The sequence below is a fragment of the Pocillopora verrucosa genome, chromosome 4, assembly GCF_036669915.1.
Source record: "Pocillopora verrucosa isolate sample1 chromosome 4, ASM3666991v2, whole genome shotgun sequence".
Classification (NCBI taxonomy): Eukaryota; Metazoa; Cnidaria; class Anthozoa; order Scleractinia; family Pocilloporidae; genus Pocillopora; species Pocillopora verrucosa.
The window spans coordinates 29,385,631-29,404,472 of record NC_089315.1 but is presented as its reverse complement, the minus strand read 5'-3'; the positions used below and the strand labels follow the sequence as shown (position 1 = coordinate 29,404,472).

Here is an 18,842-nt window from a genome sequence, read left to right as displayed (position 1 = left end):
TTGCTTGTTGCACAGCAATACCAGCCTGAGAGAGATCTTCCACTCTCCGCGCGAGGGAACAACTTGCGTTATCTTAACACTCGAGGGAAAATTAATCAGCAAGATAGTATCAATATTTTGTTGAAATCAGTCATTCCGGCAATAAAAATGTGACTTGTTTAAATTTTTTCCCTTTTTGGCTATAGACCGGAAAAAAAGTGATGTAAGGTAAGAAAACATTTCAAACGGATTTTTTCATAGCACTTTATTCGTTGCAATAATAAAATGAATCAGGAAACTGAAATCAAGAGATTCGTGATAGTAAATTATATCAACAACTGATTATGCAGCAACTCCTTTTATGACTTTCTTTTCCTTTTCCTCTTTTCTTTTTGAGTGATTTTCTTTTCTTTTCGCAGATTGGCGTCAGTCTCACCATGGCCACCCCACTAGGGTTCACTCTGGCTGTGAATGATTCGTTGTACATTCCTAGCTGCTGATGAGCAAACAGGTCACGTGCACAAGCACTTTTTGTTGAAATTCCGACCTGCGTTTGAATAGAAACAGTTGGCTTAGCACGTGTGATGACTGGGGTTGGGAACGTGGGAGGACGTACCCCAGGATTTTTTCTAAGCACCCTAGTTCACGAGAGGATTGAGTTAGTGAACATATTTTTTGTCGGGATATCGATTTGGTCACGGTAGGGGATGTTCCCTACGGAATGGTCGTCCTGTATCCTGATACCCCACTAATCAACAATCTTTGTTTCGACCCACTATAAAGATAAAGATAAAATAAAAATCATAAAGATAAATACAGAAGTAGATTAAATAAATAAGGGTGCAGGATATCCTGATACACCCACGAGGGCTTATTGTTAGGGGGGAATTCGTTTCGTAATAGGTCGGAAAATATTACATTATTTTAGGTGGGAGTGTACAGCGAGAGTGAAGATCTAAATTTAGTATTGGTGAAAATAAGCTATGATCAAAAAGGCGGCAAATTCTTGAAAGTACTTTCTCCATAAAAAGGATACACACTCGGCATATTTTTACCCAAAGAGAAGGCACGTATCACATACACTTGGGAAACATCATCGAAGGGATTGTGCAGGGTTTGTAAGGTGATCAAAGCTAAATTTGGTATTTCCTGGCAATAAGCTTCAGAAGAGGATAGAGGATGGATTCTTACGTCAGAGAACGAGGCTTCCACATCAGACGGTAGATCTGATCTCAGGCTAAGAAGGACCACAGCTACACTTCCGCAGTCTGACAAGGGTCGTACCCATACCTCCGTAAACGATTTTTTGTTCTATCGGAAGGAAAGTGAAGCTACTACGATCAGTCAACCCTTTAACTCCCTGGATCTCACAAGCAATTCTCCTCACTGTCTACCATATTCTTGTGCTGTTAGTTTCGAGAATTTGGTATAGGATCAACTAATAATCTCCTAATTAGTGTTAGTTTTTATTCTCATTAGTCGTCTGCTTGACATTTTTTTGTAAGAAGAAATCCTGTCTTGGTCACTCATGGAAGTTAAAAGTTTAACTATTAGAAGGATAGCAAACTTTGAGCTTAGTGATCAGCAGCTTTTGATATTGCTGCTAGAATCTGGCAGTATGCAAGATTAACGCTTGTGGCTTATAAACCCGATAAACAGCCTTTAGCTTAATGAGAATGTACCGATCCGACGGCGGTATAGGAAGTTCCCAAGGTTTGAATCCTCGTGGGTGACCCAGAATTTTTCGTTTGTCCCATGCTCTTCCAAAAAGATTATCAAAACCATTGTTCCAATTGATCATAGCAGCTTAGCATTTCAAGCAATTGTGTTAAAGGCATCTTTCCAGTGAAGAAGAAAGACATTGTAATTCTGTATGTTTTGAGGTCATAGACGCTTGAAAACGACTCGTCCAGACGTAGGCAACTTTCTGCTTAAAAATTACTGGTAATATTGAATCTCGCTTTACCTGAACCACTCGCTTGCCTTGTTTTCCGAGCTTGTCTTGGTTTACAGCGATTATTTCTCTATAAAATATATATATCAAATTTGGGCCTAATTGCATTAGGAGTAAAAAATGGGTTTATTGGAATGTGTGGTAAATTTTTTGTTGTTTAGTTTATTGGCGGATTCCTGGCTCTGTCTGCATTCCGTTCTGTCTCCATTCTTTTCTAACTCAAGTGACCAGTCGCCGATTCATAATGAGATATTCCCCTCCGCAGCAACAAAGAAGAACTTTACTAGGAAAGCACAAGGATATTTCTGGAAGCAATAAAACAGGTCTACATCGTTTTCGTTGACTCGTGGGCGTGTTAGCCTTTGAGAAGTAACAAAAATGATACCATGGCTTAGATGTTACAACGCAGAGAGCTTAATTTGTTAAAACAATGAAATGCTGAGTTTTGTAGTGCCAGTTACAGTGACAGTGCACGTGACTTACGTGTTCTGAAGAATTCCTCTGGATCTGGCATCAATGTCACGCAAGTCGTTGGACATAAGCAAGGGCTGATGACGAAAATCGTGTAAAGAATTGATTTGTCAACATGAATTGCTGTAGAAGAGACTCAGTTGAAAAAATTTTCCGGGGGGGTCTGACAATTATCTGGTTATAGAGTTAATCTATGAACCTCTATATGGTAGAGAAACGCGACTTGAAGAATTTACTTGCTTTTTATTTGAACAAATCTGCGATAGACTTTTTTAATTGATTTTTTTAGCTATTATTTTTATACTCTAAGGACTGAAATCAAGGGCTGCCTACCGTCACTGGGGATACTCACAGATGCCAATATGGCCCAAAGAGCAAACTGTAGCTTTGACTGTTCATAACTGAGACCAAAGTTTCCGATAATCAGCTGAAAGAGAGAACCGGAACATGTCACTCATGCAGGTTAAACAAGAAACACGATAGTTCTTATGCTCTAAATTAACTTACTGATGAAAAGCTCATGTTTTCTCGTGCCAGAGTATGGTATGGGTTGGGTTTGGCAGAATCTGGATCTCGTTTCATGGAGAATAAACTGATCATTACACCATTCACAAAAGAAAAGTCAAAACAATTTGTTTTATAACAACAGAATGGTTAGATTTTCAGGCACATGGATTGCGGTACGGTCAAAATATAGAAAATGTAGAAAAGTAAAGGGCAAATATGAAAAAGTGAACCATTTCTATGTCGATTTAAAGTCGTGTCTCTTTTGCAATTTTCTTATAGCTGAACTTGCAAAATAAAGATATAAATCTGCTGATGTCGCGTGGATCAAAGAGAGAAGTCTGGAGAGAGGATTGATGGTACAGGGAGACACACCGAGTGCGCATGCATTTCAGTGAGAGTCCACTGACCATATCAGGGTCGTTCCAGTTTCCACTGCCTGCCACAGGTATCATGTCATCTTGGTTGTCTCCATACCAACTGAAAATGTCTACCAAACTCTGAAATGAATCCTGCAATTTAAAAGCCGATAATTTTAAGTGCCCTGTGACATCAGTAACCATGATTTGAAGATCTAAGATTAAAATTCAGCCTATAAAGTTTTAAATTCGAAATATGTCTAATTCGATATATCCTACAGTAAGGAAGGAGAAATCCAACATGTATATTAACCCTTGTCCCCCCAAATCGCATAGAAAAGTGAATCATGGCGGTAATACGCGTTATTAATTTTACATTTACCTGTATATCACCATAATTTCTCCATAGATTGCAGTGTTTCGCGATCTTCTTGTAGTTGGGCTAAAAATTAATTTACAAAACACGCATTTCAAGTTTTGATCTTACGCCACAGCCCAGCACCCGAATAACATTATCACATTGGCTGTGATGTAGCATTAGAGATGATTAATGAAAGGAAAGTTATCATGAGCCTTTTTTCGATTTTGCATCCCTTTTTTTGGCTTTCACCATGATCAAACCCGTAAAACTTTCAGCCCCCATGCACGCTTTACAAAAACAAAATCAAAACGAAGACGAGCTAACGACCTTAGGTTGGTGCAAACCACTTTTTAAACAAAACTTGCATCGTTAGAAACAATGTTATACACACTTTCATGCCCATGAAGACTTGGTAAGCAGGCCAACTACATGAAAACACTATGGGGCGGCCTGTCTTATTCAGTGCCTTGGCAAACTTTGGGTATCCTTTGTCCATCTCTTTGGGGTTTGCATAACAACCATCTAACTTGAGGTAATCTACTCCCCAATCTGCAAATGTCTGAAAAGAAATACCAACTTAGAGTGACAATAAAATTATTTGCCCACTGTGAACGAGAAAAAAAAAAAGAGTGAATTTTAGAGTGCGATCTTTTCAACTGATGCAGAAACCTGTGCATCTTTCTTTATATGATGAATACTCCCTGGGTAGCCTGCGCATGTCTTGGTTCCATAATCTGAAATCATTCAAAGAAATCAGAAGGTTACAGACTGATCTGACGACAAGTCCGGAAAAACAGGAAGTTTCAAGATAAGTGAATTATAAAGGACCAAGGCCGGTACCTGCATAGATTCCTAACTTAAGTCCCCTTGCATGAACCTGAAAATATCATCAAAGTGTAAATCTGCATAAGCCTCGAGGAGGAATGACCTTCTTCGACAACAACTCCAATGAATATATCATGAAATCAGAAGAATCAGAGACAAGTGAGATGACGTAAAACATATTGCTCTACATACGTAATCTGCCAGCTTTTTAATTCCGTTTGGGAAACGTTTTGGATCCGCTTGCAGCCGACCGTCTTTAGTTCGATTCATATCTGTCCAGCAGTCCTAGGCGAACAGAAAGTAATTGAAGAGAGCACAAAGAAATGGAAATTAAGGTTATAAAGAAAACCTAAAATCTGAAAAATCAAGCATTAGGTGCAAAAGATAAATCGATAGAGTCAAGAGCGAAAACTAAAGTATGGGTGGTAATTGTTAATTAGCAGGTGGATTACTTACATCAATGCAGATATATTTATAGCCAACATTGCTGTAACCACCAAAGTACATTGCATCTGCCATTTCCATGTAAAGTCTTTCACTGCAGTCAGATCAATCAATCAATCAATAAATCGGTCTATTAATCAGTCAATAAAGCAATCAATTAATAATAATAATAATAATAATTAATCAATCAATCAGTCGATCTAATTTTGGTTTTTGTAAATAGGAATTATGGCGCATTTCAAGTAGTGAATGTAAGCTATCGTGCTCAATAGTCTCGATTCATTTGTTCAAAACATCTTGAGTTGCACGAGTTTTACCTAATGCAGTTTTTAGGATCCTTCTCGCAATCTGTAACACAGCGAAATCTCTCCCACGACATCCATCCCACTGGAATAAACATACACAAAAATTTCTCAATATTAATTTGATTTTGTGTCAAGAGAAGATAGTCTAAAGGTTCTTCTCGTTTGAATCTCAATTTCGGACAACAGGAACACAGATGACGTCAGAAAAATCATCTAACAATGATCGCTCCATGCATACTCAAATGCCTTACACAACGGAGAAACGTGATGTTAATTCAAACTGGCTAAGATGGAAGAGTACGCCATAAGTAACTATTTTCATAGTATACGAAGTAATTATCAAAGCTATTCAGCTCTTGCACTAAAAATCATGCATTCTTGACTCGATCAATGACTCGTGGGTGAGTTCAGTGAACTCTGGAATTTGGTGTGTAACTGGAGAACTATCAAGTATGCCTGTTGAAGAATGTCCTTCCCTGTGAAAAGGGAAGGATTCTTTGATACCGCGTTTTGTCATAAAAAAATTGTGATCTCATATGATAACTAAGATATTTTCTCTCATTAGGTTCAGTGTCAATCGACTGATACCGAGAAAAAAGGTTCATGCCCGTAAAAAACACGAATTCTCAGCCAGCGGTCTCCATAACACTTCTTAACCTCGTACCTAAGGTACTTCCCCCTCAAAAAGGGGAGGTGCCTTAGGGACAAGGTTGATGAGTTGTTGCTAGGTGATGACAAATTAGACCTTCGTTCGTTCTCACGGCTCTCCAACTATGTACCCTAATCAGCAAATTCAAAGGATCTAACATGAGCTTAACTGAAAATCTTTCTAAATCGCGAATTTTTTAAACGTACGCTAGCATTTCTCGCCTCGGTGAATACCATCGATATTCGCTTCGAAATAGTTTATTCAATCGGCTTTTATTTTGGTTCACTTTGTCGCTAAAAAGATTTTGCCTACCCGTATAAATCATGTCTTTTTTAAATACCAAAGATCAGCTTACAACAACAAATGTAGCGCGAGATGTGCATTTACTGAGATCAAATTATTATCTTGTTGTGAGTCAACCACGGAAAAACATGTTTTCTTCCATCAATATTTACTGATCTCTCGACAGGTCTAACAGGTACCAAACAGGGATAAAGAACGCATTGTCACCAAGTAAAATGGTAAAATAAATTATGAAATGAAATAATAAAGGGAGAATCGAATTTTACAAACATAGAAAAACAAGGTCATGATAGCAAGGTCGCGTAGACTGGGAAACCGAGGTAAAATGCAATAATTTTAGCAAACGATTGGCAGAATTTGAAAAAAATTATTCATGACCAGGTCTGAATTCTGCCTCGAGAAATATTGAATTGTTTATAATTTTTTGTGAAATTTAGTTTCTTTAGCAGTTGCAGGCTACAAAAACTAACTACTTACTTGGTGGAGTTATTGCAAGACCATTATTCAGCGAGTAAACTTGTTGTAAAATCGTCGAAAATAGACATAGGAACACTGCTTCGCTCAAAGCGGGCATTGCTTTTAAGAGCTGTTTTGTTACAAATGCTAGCGTTGTTTACTAAGAGCTAACGCACCGTGACCTCAGAACAAAATTATTGCTAAGCATTACCAGTAAATTAAATAACTTCACCCGTGTTTCCATAAAAAGGCTGATGCTTCTTCGTATTATTACTATTTTTTTTTGCTCGTTCGCGCACCTTCTAAGGTGAAAGAGCAAGAATCGCTGAGTGTCATTTACTACGCCGGTTTTTGTCATTTTTATCAAGCTAGTTGTCTTAAATGCATGCAGGCCTTTTACAGTCGATCATGGCAATATTTGATTAAATTAGTTGTTATAGCGACTGACTGTGACAGCGGGCTCATGACCTACGGGTCCTCGGGTCCGATTTTGTTGCTAAGGTTACTGGTGATCAATTGTGAAGTGGATCTTCATGATTTGTGGGAAGACGTCTGGGAAGTCACTGGACTCGATTCAGTCGGTTTTCCAAAAAGAAAATGAACCAGGGGAAAATCGTTTATGTCAGTTGTGGTTCCAGAAAATAAACTGCTCATTAAATTATCTATCATCTGATTAGCCAAGAAAACCCTCAAGCTAATTTGTCGCTAATGAAATCCTGTCAACCGTTGGCGGAGTTTCAGAGAAGCTAAATCAGTCGTATCTTTACAATCATGAAGACATGTTCTTCTGGCTGATGAATACATGTTCTGTTGGCTGATGCATATCTCTCTATCACCACAGTTGCAGGAGGTCTGTAACTGCATAGTACTGTAGATCTTATTTGTTCAGATGGTTGTATTACAGCTTGTTTGTGAAATTTTAAGTGAAATTTTGCAAAATAACGTCAAGACATACTGCATCCATTTTGCCCTGAAAATATTCAATTCATCGCTTTTGTAATGTGAGAGAGAGGGATCAAAACTGGAATACTCTGCGTTGTTGAAATCCTTAAGTATCAACATTAGGTTAGTGTCAGCGAAGATCTATTTATATCTCTGCACGATAAAATAAGGTTTCTTAATAATCTGGTTCTCAAACAGAAACGAAAATGGTTCTCCCTGAGAAACAGTTTGCATAGTTGGCAACTATGTGCTCAGATATATTGAGTTGTGTCGCTATTCCATGCAGAGGTGTTTTTGTCAAACTATCGTCCTGCACACATTCAACCGACCAACATGGTTCTTAGTTCAGTATTATTTTCAATATGAAGAGCGCTTTTAGTCACTTCATTGGATTTAGTTTCAAGAGAGTTTGCAAGAACGAACCTGACTCGCCAATTAGTTATATCAGGGAGGGGGTGGTGACTCTCACCAGTACATTCCTACCAGCGCTATTCAATTCGCCATAAGGCAATGCTATATAAAAGTAAGAGTTTGGTATAGAAAAAAAAGAAAAGAAAAGTAAAGCTATTGTCTGAGAGGATGACCGCTCCTAACTGGTCGAGTTAAGACCGAAAAAGTTGTTGGGGCTATTGTATGATGTGTCTTCCATGGCCAATATGTTCCTTGTTTAAAGAGGCTGTTCCGCCGGCCTTGGCATTATGCGCCGTTATAATTAAGATATGTGTATATGAAGTGCTTTAATGTAGGTTAAGTGGCACAGGTCGACTATTGTTCCTGTTTAAGAACAACACAAAACACAAATAGAAACACATGTTCATTAATTGGATTCATCAGTGAAATATGCATCATCGACCTACAGCTTTGTGGCTTTATTCGACCTGACACATTTGTCATATAGAACATTTCTCTCGATAACAACTATTTAACAGTCCCTAACTATATCATGCATTGCTTCTCCTTGCCGCTAATTCGGGCAACTAGCCGCTTGCTTGCGGGTGAATTGGTAATTTGACTCAGTCAAGCGTTGAAATCCAGTACGTCTGAACTTTTTTTCTCTTTCATTGTGTAGGCGGACAAAAGCGTCTTCATGTCAATACTAGGCCGCTGATTCGCGTGAAAACTGAGAAACTTGATTAATACGCTTCCAATATGCTTCGTAATACGGATAACCGTTCTTTAAGCATAAGGAAGTTCTAAACAAACCCTCTGTAGCTGTCTGTTGACACTAATAATCAACCTCGTTGGAATGATGACTGACAACGAGATTACAAACAAGACAAACAAATTAAGATCAGAATCAACGAAGTGAGTTCAGGAAAATTAAAATGCCATAAATCAGGCTTTTTCTCATCACAGAACGTCACACAGGGTCACAAATATCCGAAATCTATGAGAAACTAACGCACCTTTTATAATAACGATCATTTGTATCTTACATGTAAGGTCTCAAGTTGCGAGTACGATCGTGATAGTAATTTTAACATTCGAAACCCTATTACCCCGGTGGCTTTTACAGCTGAATGACAGTTATCAACTTAAGTAGTTTTTTATATTTCCATTCGCAATTTTAATTTTTTCATTAAGCACAGGTTTTTGTTTCACGCTTTCAACCAAAAGATAGATAGTTCCTTCAAAACGAAACCTGTAGTGCCATGCGAATGATCCATGGATAACTCTAAAAAATAATTATCCAAACTGTTTTTTGCAAGTTTAATCGTGAATCGTGCTATCCTTGCTATCCTCGCTATCCTCGCTATCCTCGACTCAGTTTAGACATATTAGTCAACTGAAGCACTTTAGAGCGAGTAATCAGAACAGTAGAGAAAATGATGAGCAAACAGTTCTCACATGTGTCTTCGAGAGCGCCAATGTCATTGACGCAGCTGTAGTCAAATTCAATGTGCGAACTACAAAAACTTCAGATTTCAGAAAACTCTTCCTCGATACAGCTTCATGTCGATTACTTTCCAAGTAATCAATTATTTGATCAATGTTCAACTTGAACTAGTAACGGCGAGGCAGATTTCATTCACTGATCCAAGCGAGTACAAAATGTCAAGAACACTTCTCCCTGGAACTGCAACGCAACTTTCACCATGAATGATGTTGTGTGCCGGCTACATGAAAGTCATGGCTCGCTCTCGTCCTCGTATCTTAACCAGATTCCTGTCTGTAAATCCGTCCTTTATGTGACTTATACTCGCGCCTTTTTCGATTAGAAAGCGCGCGCAGTCAAATTCTCCTTCGTAAACCGCGGCATCCAGCGGCGAGGATCCTTCTTTGTCGCGAACTTCTAACTGCGCACCTTTTGTCACGAGGTACTGAAGACATTCAAAGCTCCCTGTGCTTGCAGCTCGGTGCAAGGCATACGACCCATCGACTCCTGGAGCATTAAGGTCGACTTTCGTACCTTCCACTACATTTTTTAAGGTATCAACATCATTGTAAGTCGCAGCCCACTGGAGTAATAGTTGTGGATCTAGCGACAAGCTTTGCTTTCTTCTCCTGGCCGACTTATCTTCTGGCTTCAGTTTTCCATCGTCTTTTTGCGCCGCCATTCTCTCTTCGCTGATTCTCCTGAACACACTGTTTCTTGTTGGAAATTTTAACGCAGTCTTTGTGGCAGAACACATTTCTATTCCAAGATGGTACAGATCAGCGCGTGTGTTCTTGCTTTCATCTGTTGACTTCCAAGATTGCACGCGAATATCTGGTGTCTCCGTGTCTTTTGAGCCCTCACGGGTTGATGTAGATAATGTCTTGGCTTCTAGAGTTTCATTTCCTGTAAGCGGATTTGTTTTGATGAAATTTTTGGCTGTGCACATTTCGTTGGATGCAGTTAAATGTTGCTCTAGTTTTGCCCGTTTTTACAAGTTTCGCCTTCCAACGCCTAAAGGCAGTCCTTGACTAAAAAATTCCAATATTCTGCGTTGATAAATCAGGTTTTAAAGACGTCATGGTTGTATTCAATTAAGAGCTTGTTTTCTTTCGCTATCTTTGATCATGGTTGACTTTAGACTAATTTAAAAATTCCTGCGGTCTTTCACAGGTCAGCGAACTTTCTGGCCCTGCTTAAAAGATCCTTTCCTTTCACAAATCCGTTGACCTCTTGTATATTTATTTTTGTTAAAGAATTACTTAATAATTTCCTTTTTTTTTCTTCAACAAACTTTCCGACTTTGTTTTCAATGGCTGGTTATAATTGCTTTTTTTGTCATGCCTTGGAGCGAAACATATATATTATCTTTCAAAATCTGTCACATTGTTTGGAGCTCTTTCAATTTATTTGGATCTCCACTGTGCGATGCGTTTATCGTCAGCTATATACAATTTAATTGGCTCGCAACCGTGTGAGATATTAGTTTAACAAACAAAGGAGAGTACACGTTATGGTTTGTTTTGTAATTTGCGTCATTAAGGAGACTGAAGGCTATTTGTTCTTTCCCTATGACGTTGACGTGGATATTTCATGCCGCTGAGCAAAAATCCAAAGGCGAATCTAAAGGGGGGGAGGGGGGGAGTCTGGGGATTCCGGATCCCTAGGTCCTAGACGCTTCATCAATACGGGTCTTAATCCTTAATTCGTTCAACGACAAGATTGCTCATCACTACTTAACTCGTACTTGAAGTGTTTAAAATTTACTTATTTTGAAATATTAATTTCTTGGCTTATTTAAGCTCTAGAGCCAGGAAATAGAAAATGATACATGGACGTGCTAGATATGGACTTTCTCTTCGAGTTGAACAGGGCCTAGTTATATAAAGGGCGGAAATGATAGCAAAACATGTAGAGTTATCCACCAGGTCCCAGTTGTATAGAGGGTGGATAACGCTACCCAACGGATAAATCGCTATCCGGCAGATAAGTGATAACAAAACATATGGCGTTATCTATCGGATAGAGTTAGCCAGGCCCCAGTTGTTCGAAGGTTGGATAGCGCTATTCATTGGATAAAACTCTATCCAGTGGATAACGCTATACGTTCTGCTATCACTTATTATCTACCGGATAGCGATTTATCCGTTGGGTAACGTTATTATCTACCCTCTATACAACTGGGCCCAGATAGAGATTTATCCAGTGGATAGCGTTATCTGATCTTCGAACAACCGGGGCCAGAAAAAGAGAAATTCCATATCTGATTGGTATTATCAAACACCCGTAAAAAATTATCAGTATATCACACGTGTGCAATTGCGGCTTTTCTCAAGTGGAAATCCTTGTAAAACACCGCAATTTATGTTGCAAAAAATGCATTCTGTGTTTTCTGAATTATCGTTTGAACTCCTCTCTCTCCACCCTTCATCAAGGACTCCTAGATCCCCCCCGACATTCTATCGTAGCTCTTGAAGATTTCGATCTTCCAATGGAACCCAAAACCTGTCTGATGCAGATTATCTCTACCTTTTGACCACGAACATAACAAAGCTCAGGAGAACCCGGCAAAATATCAGTTTTATCTAAGATTGTGAAGCAATTTGATAATCTGCAATTATAAATGACCCGAACTCCTAGGACATCGAAATGTGAAGGCAAAAGAGTTGGGGGTCCACCAAAAGAAAAAACTTGAAAGTTGCCTTAAGGTTTAAACATGTGCAAAATGCATACAGTTCGATTATAATTTTTATCAGGCAAATATTTCTATGAACCGAACAACTTTTTGTAACGCACGTGCGAGCACTCGATAACTGAACTTATTCTACATTCCTTAGCTTCACAGAAGAGTTAATGGCGGAAGCGATCAGGAAAGTGGGGTGTGTTGATTTTGGAAACCGCAGTTCTACATTACAAAACCGCGAAAACACGCAACAGAAACATGTGGTCAGCTGTGGTCAGGTATCAGGAGGAAAATATTGTGGCGGCTCTGAAGTTGTCGCGGTTAAGCTTCATCCGATAAGATCCGTTGAAGGGGGTTATGATCGATTAAAGGGATATTCCGGACATCGGCCAAGATTTTGCATGATAGTGAAACTTATCTATGATGGAGCTCTCGCTCAATGTTATCTATCAAAGGAAACTTACGATTGTACGTAGGACTCCCAGACTGTGTTGATAACTTCAAAAACGGAGTTAATAATGGGGTTCATTGTGCTCCGAACTGCTTATTTGTCCTCCTGGCTTAACCTTTGCAATATTTAACCTCTCTATTCTGTAGTCCTTTCTCACAGACGAATTACTTCTGCTGTCTGTTTGTTTTTTCAATTTTTTGAATGCAGGAGATTACGCTCGCACTTAGTCGGACGTCACTTGTGTCAATTAATCGCCATCAAGTTTGAGTAAATTATTATGGTGCCGCGTATTCGCTTAATCAGTCTTAAAAAAAAACCCTTTACCTTAAAATTTTAAGTTGCTTAGTTTTGTATCTACCGACACGTTTTGGTAAAGTTTTTTTCTCGTCCTCTCTTCATCGTATTTATTGAAGATAACTGTGGATTATTTGCACAGTTTCTAGTGAGTTTTCGTTTAATACGCACTTTCATTTAAAAGGGACCAAAATAGTCATATCTTGTAATTTGTGAACAGCTTAGGATAATCTTTTTGCATAGAGGAGGCCGGGGCACTCCTCTCACCTTAAATGGTTTTCGTATTACGGTTAAACTATACTGATCTTCCTTTTTTTCTGATAAATTAACAGTTATTTTTGGCAGAGAGCAGATATTTAAGAATTATTTGACCTTTCACTGTTTTTGATATCGATAGGCGACAATCTCAAAGAAAGACGACGAAAAGGATAAGTATCCCCTTCTAACATATCTAAGGCATATTCAGAAGATGGCTTATTCTTTCAATGCCAGGACTTGTTTTGTTTATGAATTATGTTTTTCTTCTAAAAGTTGTGTTGAAGCGTGAATTAAATCAGCTAGGAATCACCCAGATGCAAAGCCACGCTAATACAACAGAAGAAATAACAATAATCTGCCCGCAGGAAATGAAACTTTAGATGGAAAACAATTAAGCGTACTAAAATTGTTTAAATCTTGAAGGCATTAGCCGTGTTAAAAAAAAATCTTAGACACGTTCTTAGTAAGTCAAGATGTCTTCCTTGATGTGTAAAAGCGTACTTAAAGTTTCTACTTCCAGAAGCATTTCGAGGAAAATAAGCGAGGATAGGACAGCGATGTTACGAGATAAAGATTCATTAACAACTGACGAAAAGTCTGTTAGGAGGAAACGAAGTTTGTCGCTCGATCCTCAAGTTTTGCTGCAATGGGCCGCAACACACAATGACGTGGACACACTGAAAAGCGTAGTGGAAGGATCGAACGTGGATATCAACCAGGCGGGTCTCGATGGAGTTTACCCGTTACATCGTGCTGCCTACTCGGGAAGCCTTGAAAGCCTCCAATATCTTGTCATGAAAGGAGCACAGCTAGACGTGCGGGATAAAGATGGCTCCTCACCCTTGGACGCTGCGGTTAACGAGGGAGAATTTGACTGTGCAAGCTTCCTGATCGAAAAAGGCGCCAACATCAACCACATTCGAGACGGATTCATAGACAAGAATTTATCACACGGGAGAAAGAGAGCCATGACTATTGAGTAGCGACAGATGGAAGGAAGTAAGAACTTAGCACTACTTTGAAAAAGAAAACGGCTATGGTTATGTCTTGGTGTAGAAATTTCCGTTAGTAGATATCATTAGATACCATCGATATTCATTAAGTAGTGGATACTGTCTTCGCAGGACTGATCTGAGCAAATAAGTGAATCGATGCCTTAGAATTGTAATGATACGTGGGGTCTTTCATAGATATTAGCTTTCTTCAACTCCTTAGAGCGATTGGGTCATTTTTCTCTCTAGACTGACGTTGTATGACAATGTAGTAACATCTTCAAGAACGACTCTTTTCAAGTTCAGAGGATAAACTTAAAATACATCGGTTTATTTCGCAGATTTGCCGTTGTTATTAGTACGAGTTATTTTCATGTCAAAAAATGCTAAAAATTGGATTGGATTACATTTTTAACTTGTTGACTGTAAATTTAACTCGCGTTTAGTAATTATCGAGTGGTCAAAACATGATTTCATGCTGTGCTTGTTGTTACTGCAAATCTTCTAAACATAGTTTGTAAACACGACCAAGATCACGTTTACGTTGTTTTGACAGTAATTCATGAAACCATCGTCATAACAAACATCGAAAAAAGCTCACTTTTTTGTAAGAGTATCTGCCTTAGTAATTTTCAACAAATCTTTATCAAAATTCCATCACGTAAAGTGAGTAAACAACGAGCATGAGGAAAAATACCGTAACTCGTGTCACAAAGTTGGAAGTGGGAAGGGCAGTGTTGGAAATTTACTTTTAACTGTTATCAGTTTAACGCAGACACATAATTATCCAAAATCAAAAATTAAACTAGATAAAATGTCTTGAGCTGTAAAACCAAAGATGTCGTTTTCCTCCGCGAAAGAAGTCTGCGCGACTCATCTCACTAAATTCAGTTTAACCCACACGAACGTTCTCTAAGAACGGTCGGTCTTCATCTGCATCGCTTTGCTTTTGAGTTCTCGGTTTTTAGTTTTCAGTGTATTGATGTCTCTTCATACGAAAATATTAGGTAACTCTAGTTCAGAAATCTCAAAGATGCAGCTGCTTCATAAGCACTTCCTCTTTATATCAACCCTTATACTAAAAGCGTACTATAATTTATTAAATAATTATGGTATTATTATTCTTGTCTGAGTATTTTGATTTGCATTTTAGTCCTAAAACTGAAGGGTTATATGGGCTATCATTATTAAATATCGATAGTGTATCGTCATTCTTAATGGTACTATTATTATCATCATCACGACTTTTAATATTATTATAATCATACTCGTGATTAGTGATTTTGTTAACTACTCGTATGTTACAAACCAAATTGGACTCCCCTGAGTCCGATTACTATGTCGTCGTTTTTCCTGAAAAAGCGATCAGGGCCGGTATGCGTGAGGGCGCTGCTGCTGACAGAAAAGGACAAATTTGCACAGGATATAAGCATCTTCGCCCTCTGGTTGGCTCAAGGCCAAAGTAAGCCGATGTTACATGATGTTACATAGAGAATAATGCATGGGTATAGAATTTCTCGTCGAGTGTTTAACTCAATAGTAATATTGTAATTTATCAAATAAACTGCGGTGTTATACAGGGATTTCTGGCCCTGAGAAAAGCTGCAACAACACAAGTGAAAAAATATCGTATTTTTTCACGTGCGTTGATATAGCCAATCAGCTGACACGTCACCCGCCTTTGGTGCCCCTCGGTCAGGTTGATAAATGAACGTCAAAGTTTTCACGATTCTCAATACAAGTTGTTTGTCGGAGCTTTCTCGAATTACGGCGGCTAAAACACTTAAAATTCCGTATCGCTGACAAACAGTGAGGTTCAAACTCAAGAAGGGGAGGAAAACCAATATACTAAAAGAAAAACCGAAAGTTACGTATTCAATGGCTTTGGTGTTACCATTTCTCTCGGCTGAGAATCAAAATTGACAACTGGAGGATTTGCCACTGGCCGATTTTGGCCGTTTGCCTGAAAAACTTCTTCTGTCGGTAAGGACAAAGTCAATAAATGAGAATTTGGTAAATTGAAAATTACGACCATTGTTGATTTTGTAATCATGATTCAACATATTTTTCCATCTTAAGAGTTAACGCCAACGTGCTCTACGATTGTTATTCGGGGATTGTCGATTCATTTATTTTCATTCATTATTGAAGACGACTTTCCTTGTCAGTAAAGGGCTATTGTGTTTATATCATAAACAAAATAATACATGGTTGCTTGTAGATATGGAATTTCTCTTTTTGTGTTCAACTCAACTAACCCACTCGTTCGCTGCGTTCACTTGTGAGCTATCGAGTTGAACACTCGAACAGAAATTTCACATCTACGTGCGCCCATGTATTATTCTCTATTTATTGCGCTCTGATTTTTCATTTATCGCGCAATAATTTATCAGTTATCGCGCGATAATTTTCATTTATCGCGCGATGTTTTGATTTTATCGCACAATGAAAAAAAAAATGTGGCATGTCCTCCATGAGCCATCGTACAAACAAGATCTCAAATCACGTATTAAAAACAGCTCTTGACAAAAAAACCTGTTGCCTTCCTTGGGTTTACATTTTGCTACATTTCTCCTGGGTAGAAATTGCTGAGAGATGGATCGATGACGATACGTTATCCAAGATTAGTGCCGAGTGGATTAATTTACATACCTTTTACTGGTTATCCTAACTTGGTGACAGACTAATACAGGTATTATGGTTGTGGGTGGGTCACGCAAAGGACAAACTTGTTTGTGTATTGCAGAGAGAGGGAAAAAATGATAAAGAGAACGCAATAAACTGATTACTGTGTTTTCCCAAACAAAGAACGAATGAATGAGAAATCTCACTAAATGAGTTGGAAATTTCTTGTAAGGAGTAAAACATGAACAATCGAGACACCCGAAAAGTTTTTGATGATCTGCTGGTCTTCTGTCTTTAGCCTGCTTCAGGCGTTCAGTTGTAACAATTAAAGTGCAGTAGAAAACAGCATGATATGGTGAGGGAAGGAGGGGGGAGACTTTCCGTTTCGTACACTGATGACAAATAAATCAAAGGGTAGTTTAGTTGAGATAAGAAGTGAGTTCAAATCAAGTAAAGCAAGTTTATATGAATTTGATAATTTCCAATTTAAGAAATAATTCAAATTACACATTCTTACCTGCTTGCAATCGTCTGATGTAACACAGGTTAAATTTTCCTCAGTTTAGACTTTTGATTCTTATTGTCGTAGTTTTTAACACAAATGGCTTCAGCTCTCTTTCAGTCCTATAGACGTGCTCGGTATATTATTTGATCTCGAAATGACAAGCCATGCAAACCGCTTGGCACTTCACCCTTTGTCTCGATTCATCTGTCGACAGAGGCCCAACGTTTCAAATGCTCTTAGTAAAGTTGAAGTTCACCAGGGTTTTAAAAGGAATTTGCCCTATTTGAACCCAAAGGTTGTTACACAAGCATCATATTTGAACTGTGTTTTTGGTGTATTGCCTCATTTGTGGAAGGTTACTAAAGGCCACACAGTGAAACCACTACCTATCACTGAGAAGTCCTCAGGATGTCGACTCTATAGCACTGTAAATCAAGGGTGTTCACAGGTACTGTTTCTTCCTTGAAAACTCTTTATTGATAGCTTAATAAGTTTAAAGGAGGGTTATTTTGGAATTCGGCTGTGAAATGTGCTTTATTTTGGTGGATTATGTAAGATTCTAGCTGGTGCTGGTTTACCCAGTTAGCTACAGCGTTTGAGAAAAATAATGGCATGGACTTTGACCCTCCACTAGGCTAGTCTATTCTGGTTTCTGGTTTTTATTGATTATAACTGTAGCTTCATTTCTGAGTGTAGAAATGCTTTTTAACTAAGATTAAGGAACAAAGAAATAAGGGGAAATGTAATTTTTGATGAAGGGATTTTGCCATACACAGTTCATGCTTGTTAAAACTTACAATTCTGAACCAAGCACAACAATACTCTTGTAATAATTGCACTTTTTATATCATACAACTTTTAATGTTCTCTGATCTAGTTCTTTTTAAACAGCTCGGAAGTCATGTCTTTTTTTTCATAATTTCTTTTAATGATCACCGACAAATTATTGGCCTATTATGATTTTGTACACAATTTTTCATCAAAGAAATGACCTGAGGGTAGATGAAGAGGGAAGAGTGGAGCTTAGAATATCGGATGGTCTTAATTGATTAATGATACCCCTTTTTTTTTTTTGAGAATTAATGAATTGGCCTGGTAATTATTCTGTTGTTAACTTTCTGATGATATTTTTTTTTTTATTCAGGATTTATTAACAACTGAAAAAGTAGAGAAGAGCAGTCAAATGGCAGACATGGAGCCATCCAATTATTCTGCTCTCAATGAAACTTGGACTGTGGAATCTCTTGACTTGTATAAAAAACTTAAAAGTGATTTAATAGAACAAGGAAATGGCGACTGGTTTGAACACAAGAGCACCATATATTATGGCGAAAGAAGGCTTTTCACTAAAGCATTAGTCAATGAATATCCAGGGAAATTCTTTGAGTATGTATTTTTCTTCAGCAAAAATGAAAAGAAGGTGAAAGGAGTGATTCAGTTTGGATCATATACCCAGGGACCTCCAGGGTAAGTGGGCGACATTCAGTTATGAGGGAGGGGGAGGTGATTTCATGGAAGCCATAGAAAGTGGGGAAATGTGTTCAACAAAGCAAAAGAAGCAAGGGCCAAGGGCCTAAGAGTCTTTTAATCCTTTAACCTATAGGAG

At 38.3% G+C, this 18,842-nt stretch overlaps 4 protein-coding genes across 5 annotated transcripts in view; 2 read left to right on the top strand and 2 right to left on the bottom strand.

Moving 5' to 3' along the window:
- Nucleotides 1–246: 246 nt before the first annotated feature.
- On the bottom strand, nt 247–12,662 carry LOC131779094 (alpha-N-acetylgalactosaminidase). 2 transcript variants are annotated; one of them, XM_059095623.2, is made up of 14 exons: nt 12,576–12,662; nt 5,215–5,284; nt 4,910–4,991; nt 4,646–4,738; nt 4,469–4,505; nt 4,298–4,362; nt 4,020–4,187; nt 3,650–3,709; nt 3,319–3,420; nt 2,757–2,831; nt 2,417–2,481; nt 1,946–2,003; nt 1,171–1,290; nt 247–526 (listed from the first exon to the last, which is right to left on the bottom strand). In XM_059095623.2, the coding sequence occupies exons 2-14, from the start codon at nt 5,274–5,276 to the stop codon at nt 311–313; spliced, it is 1,203 nt and encodes a 400-aa protein (XP_058951606.2). In that variant the 5' UTR covers nt 5,277–5,284; nt 12,576–12,662; the 3' UTR covers nt 247–310. The 2 variants fall into 2 exon arrangements, with proteins under 2 accessions (XP_058951606.2, XP_058951605.2); XM_059095622.2 differs by lacking the exon at nt 12,576–12,662 and adding an exon at nt 6,632–6,753.
- Nucleotides 8,407–10,543, bottom strand: LOC131779095 (uncharacterized). The gene has a single exon (XM_059095626.2). It carries the CDS (start codon nt 10,375–10,377, stop codon nt 9,670–9,672), a length of 708 nt encoding a protein of 235 aa, XP_058951609.1. The 5' UTR covers nt 10,378–10,543; the 3' UTR covers nt 8,407–9,669.
- A 620-nt stretch (nt 12,663–13,282) lies between the features above and the next one.
- LOC131779124 (myotrophin) lies at nt 13,283–15,734 on the top strand. The gene has a single exon (XM_059095661.2). The coding sequence runs from the start codon at nt 13,588–13,590 to the stop codon at nt 14,095–14,097; it is 510 nt and encodes a 169-aa protein (XP_058951644.1). The 5' UTR covers nt 13,283–13,587; the 3' UTR covers nt 14,098–15,734.
- A 2,653-nt stretch (nt 15,735–18,387) lies between these two features.
- The window catches only part of LOC131779140 (acyl-coenzyme A thioesterase THEM4-like), a 3,589-nt gene continuing 3,134 nt past the window's right edge, over nt 18,388–18,842 (top strand). The window contains exon 1 of the mRNA XM_059095678.2: nt 18,388–18,703. Coding sequence (XP_058951661.2) covers nt 18,420–18,703 — 284 coding nt within the window. The 5' untranslated portion in view covers nt 18,388–18,419. The remainder of the gene's footprint in view (nt 18,704–18,842) is intronic.